Source organism: Chrysochloris asiatica, unplaced genomic scaffold (genome assembly GCF_000296735.1).
Source record: "Chrysochloris asiatica unplaced genomic scaffold, ChrAsi1.0 scaffold00188, whole genome shotgun sequence".
NCBI classification, from domain to species: domain Eukaryota; kingdom Metazoa; phylum Chordata; class Mammalia; order Afrosoricida; family Chrysochloridae; genus Chrysochloris; species Chrysochloris asiatica.
Genome location: NW_006408706.1, coordinates 2,593,140 through 2,598,176, shown reverse-complemented (window position 1 = coordinate 2,598,176; position 5,037 = coordinate 2,593,140). Strand labels below are relative to the sequence as shown.

The following is a 5,037-nucleotide window of genomic DNA, read 5'->3' as shown; positions in this document are numbered from 1 at the left end:
AGATTAGCACAGGAAAGATGAAGATGGCAGACAAAAGAAGGGAGCAGGAGACACAGGGAGGAGTGCAAGAGTTGAAGGAAATCAAGGTCAATACTGTGAACTGATGGTACATGTAAGGGCTTGCAATCATGGTAATTAATGAAGCAAAATATATGATTTGCTGAATGTGAAATGATACAGTGTTCTGTAAACCTTCATTCGATTCACAATGAAGTTTACTTTTAAAAAAATGTTTTTTACCCTCATGATTTTTAAAGACTCTGTCATGTGTAAGGGATGATTGCTAGGCATTTCCATTTTTATTTCTGTAAATGATTAAAGGCTCATGCAGCCTGTTCTAGATCAAATCCACTGCTTTGTTAATGGTACAAAATAGGAAAGTGGGGGAGGGGTGCAGCACACGAATATGGTTTTGGATTCTTTTAATCCAATGTGCCAAAATATATAGATTTGTTGTTGTTGCTGTTGAGTTGATTCTGACCCATGGTGGTTGGTGAGCTTGAACCACCGACCTTGCAGTACAAACCGACCTTTCAGTATAGCTCATTAACTGACAGTGCCACACCAGGACTCCACAAGAAACCTTAATAGAATTGTCTGAGATTTATTGTAGTTAGTTGCATTGATATGGTTTCAATTTATGTATAACAATATTATTAACAGAGGAGCCCTGGCGATGAAATATGTTAGGTGTTGAACTGTTAGCTATCTGCAAGGTCAGTGGTTCGAAAACACCAGCCGCTCCATGGGAGACAGATTAGGCCGTTTACCTCCATAAAGATTTGCAGCATCAGAAACCCTATGGAGTAGGTATACTTACTTTATTTTATTGGGTTGCTATGAATCAGAATCGATTTTGACAGCAGTGGATTCAGTTGGGGTTTTACATAGGAAGCATTGCCCATTCCTGAGTGATCTTCATGACTGTTGGTATGTTTGAGTCTGTTTTAGTGTATGCTAGAACTTTTGTTAAATCCGTTCATTCCACATAGGTCCCAATGCTTCCTTATAGTCCAGGATTACAGTCAAAAATTAGAGGACCCCCATTTGCTCTTCTCCACTGAACCACACCAGAACATCAATCCCAAATCTGTACCTTGGTCAATAATTATTTGTGTGAATTAACTGGATGCTAAACAAACTGTTTCACTGAAATATTAGAGGAAGCAATCTTCTATGAATACTTTAGCTATGATATGATTTATTTTCCATGGACACTAAAGAGCACCCAAGTATAAATGAATCTTTCTCTCCAAAATTATCTTGGATTTCAGACTTGATAGAGAAAAGCAGCCCTTCACATCTAGGATCTAGTTTGAAACTTGGTATTTCTAAGAGCTGGCATGGCACTCACAGCTTTGGGTGTTTGGGGGTTCTACTGTTGAACATAACAACCAATTTCACAAAACATCAACATCAGGCACAGCCACTTTGTGATCACAGTAGACAAAAGACAAAAACAAGACCACTTCCTTGTCATGTATGATCAAAAACAAAATGGGAATCTTGTCCAGGCCACAAAATATCAATACTCTACTCCTCTCATACTAAAGGAAAGCCTGAAGCTTCTTTATCAACTACAGTTATAGCTTCATTCTAGTCTGCCTTCCCTATGCATAATGTGTATTGAGATATCCAATCATAGAATTGTGTCACTTTTTTTATGGCACTCAAACCAGAGACATTCCTTGGATCTTCCCCAAAATCATCCGATCAAAGCTCAAATCCTGAGTCCTTTCTAAGGTACCCCATGTCCAAGATGTGTATTATAGACTCTTCTGTAAGGACTCTTTGAAACTATTCGACATGTTTGCTACTGGAGCCAGAGCAAGCATTCTTAAGAGAAACATAAATAATTTATATGTTCAAGAAACTCACTAAAATTCTGATAAAAATAAACTTGTTGAACTTATTTTCTCACATTGCAGGTCATGTGACAAAGAACCCAGAACCATTTTTTGCCTCTTAGAGGAACCATTTGGGTGGGTGTGGAGTAAATGGTATAGAGTAAACAAACTGGGCGTGACCCCTCCATTACATATTTATTACAGGTAGAAACTATGTTTTCAAGGAATATCGCTCTGCATCACAAATCTACATCCAGGTCAGAGTGGGCCTGGTAGTACATACTCCTAGATGCTTGTATAGAATTCTATCATAGATTCAATATGAATCTTTAGGAGAAAAACAGACAACTGAATTTAAGTCGTGTAGTATTGACTTCGCTCCAAATTCTTACTTTCTCTGATTTTAATGCTTATTGGGGATGTTAATCTCTTGACTATTATGTCCTAATCAAAGCACAATCAATGGACTAATTTCAAAATATGAAAATCTATGTTGTCTGCTGTGCAAAGTGATGGGAGGCAGCAATCTAAAGCCTTGGAGTACATTTATGTAACTCTCAAAATTTGTATGAGAAAAGAAGTTTCCAATTATACCATATAAGGTTTGACATTTTGCAAAATAACTACTAACCTTTCTAGAGTACTAATACTATATTCTGTCATCTGTGTCTCTCAAAAATATAAAGAGACATATGACTTTCTTCCACAGAATTTATTCCAATAAGTAACTTCTACTGTCAACTACATAGCAAACATAGTTCAAATAATTTTATACTCACTACTTCTTGTCTTTAGAAAATATCAAAATGTATATACAACTATTCACTTTTTACAAATGAAGACCTGGATCAGGAAAGTTAAATGATATGCCCCAGAGACAAAACATTAAAAGATAGAATTAAGATTCAAACCCACATATAGCTAGCTCGACAAGATATGGGGTTGTATGTTTCTCTGTGTGTGTATATGTGTGTATCCCCCATATTATATCATGGGTTTTTTTTTTTTCCTTTTTCTCGCTGGTAAAATGTAACTTTTGACTTTTAGCACTCAGTCTTTACTGTGTTTTAACAGCTTGTTTTATATATACCTCTGAATATATGTACAAACACAGAGAGGCACACATTCATCATTTGCTACTAATTGCTAACATTTTGGTACAAATTTAGTAAGGACTTAATCCTGAAACAAATATTTGAAGGAAAAAAAAAACAGAGCTTAAAAATATTATAGTTATTATACATGATAATTCTGTCTTCTCTACCCCATCAAATATTTTAGAGTGGCTTTGGTAATGTGAATTTTAGACTATCACTCAGAGTTCAAATTTTTCCTAAGAAACATGCCCCTGCCCTTTTGTAGTCCTGGGTATATTGTTTCTAGTGCAGTACAGAGACTTCAGACAGAAATAAAGGAAATTTTGATTATGTGACTTAAAGCAAACATTTTCCTTCCTTTTTTCTCTTCTGCTCTCCTCTCTCTCTTTCTCTTCACCTTCTTTCTTTTTCTTTAATGTTGCTCAATTAACTAACACTCTATAAAAATGCCCTCAAGGGTTGAGGGATCAAGAATGCCCAGGTACAAAATGACATTCTATCAATGCCCCTGCCTGCCCTGTATTATCTTTTGCCTTTGTTAAATTGCACCACTACCTTCATGTTATTATTAATTATTTGTCATATGTGGGCATGCTTATTTTTATCTAATTACATGACACTATACAAGTACACTACTCCCTTGTTTGCTGATATAATGTTTGAATTTCAGAGCTTTAAGATTATTTTATATTATATAGATTATGAAACCTTTAGAACACTAGGTATAAAATCTTGAGACACAATACAATTTCAACATTATTAAAATGACAAAAACATTCAGTTGCTTAGGATTTTTTTTTTTTTCCAAATCTATCTGTTCAAAATCCCAAACCAGCTAACATTGGAAGCCACGTACATTAGAATCCTATTTTGTATCCCAGCCCTATCATAGCTGCCCCCCCCCCACCTCTCTCCAAAATTAAATGGACTATAGAACTGCTCATTTTTTAACTATCTTTTTTAGAGGTGGGGTTCGGGGAGCTTTGAGGGAAAGAGTTCACCAGAAAAGAGTCAGGCCATAAAGAAAGAAGAGCTGGCATTGGGTGGGGCTGAATAGTTTGCATCTTTCCCACTGTTTCCCACTGGTATCTGATTTTCCTTGAAAATCAGAGTGTGGGAATGTATATATGCCAGGGTAGCAAATTCTACATACTGTTTTGTGTGACCAATACCACACCCCCACCCCATAATATCTTTCGTTAGCTGTTTATCTTGATCATTGAAAGAGTTCTCATGCTAATGTCTGGGGAAACTGCAAAGGAGCTAAGCTAACCAAAGAAATAGCATGCTGGGATCATATTTCTCCTGTCACAACAGTGTTTTCTCCTTATGAAGACACCTAGCACAGAACTAGAACACGTATGCTGTCTAGCCATCTCAAGACCATCACAGAGCAAACAAATCTGCCCCAAAATCAGCCTTTTGCTTCACGATCTACCTTGCTCAACACTTCCCCTTTTGAATTCACTCATTCTGAAAATGAAATGAATCTTTCTGTACTCAGTACACAGGAGAAGCATCCCTCAGTAGCCACAATCCTCAAAAATCCACATGCTGAACACCCCTTATCTCTGTTCACTTCAAGAAGCTCAAGTGAATGTATCCATTATGAATTGTGGTTCCCTGAATATTCTTTTAAAAAAAGCAGCAGCTGGTACCTGCCACTTTAAAAAGCAATGCTTTGCCCTACTATAGAGGCTATAGTAACACAATGCTCCACGGTTTCTACAGTTGCACTGATATTACCTACTCACACATATATCTTTATATACAGATATTCCTAATTCCAGCAGTTTACCTTCTTGGGTCTTTTTTTCCGCTGGCTACTGCCATTGAACTTCTCTCCACTGTCGCTTTTCTGAGCTGCATCTTCGTTCATCATTTTGAACAGTTTGGAAACAGGAAAATAGCTCTGCCATTAAACCGTGCCGTCTGTACAGACCACTAGCGAGTGTGCACTTGCTGGAGGGAAGCAGGAGGAGGAGATGGGGTGGGGAAGGGGCACGCACAGGGAGGGTGAGGATGGTGACGTTGCCATGGCAGCAGCTGCCACAACTGTTTATCTGACTGCATTGTTAAATCTGATTCAGCCA

General features: G+C 37.4%; 1 protein-coding gene across 1 annotated transcript in view; it reads right to left on the bottom strand.

Moving 5' to 3' along the window:
• ANK2 (ankyrin 2, neuronal) overlaps nt 1–4,826 on the bottom strand; it is a 514,556-nt gene extending 509,730 nt beyond the window's left edge. Inside the window, exon 1 of the mRNA XM_006872258.1 lies at nt 4,743–4,826. Within this exon, the coding sequence (XP_006872320.1) occupies nt 4,743–4,826 (84 nt within the window). The remainder of the gene's footprint in view (nt 1–4,742) is intronic.
• Nucleotides 4,827–5,037: the final 211 nt, after the last annotated feature.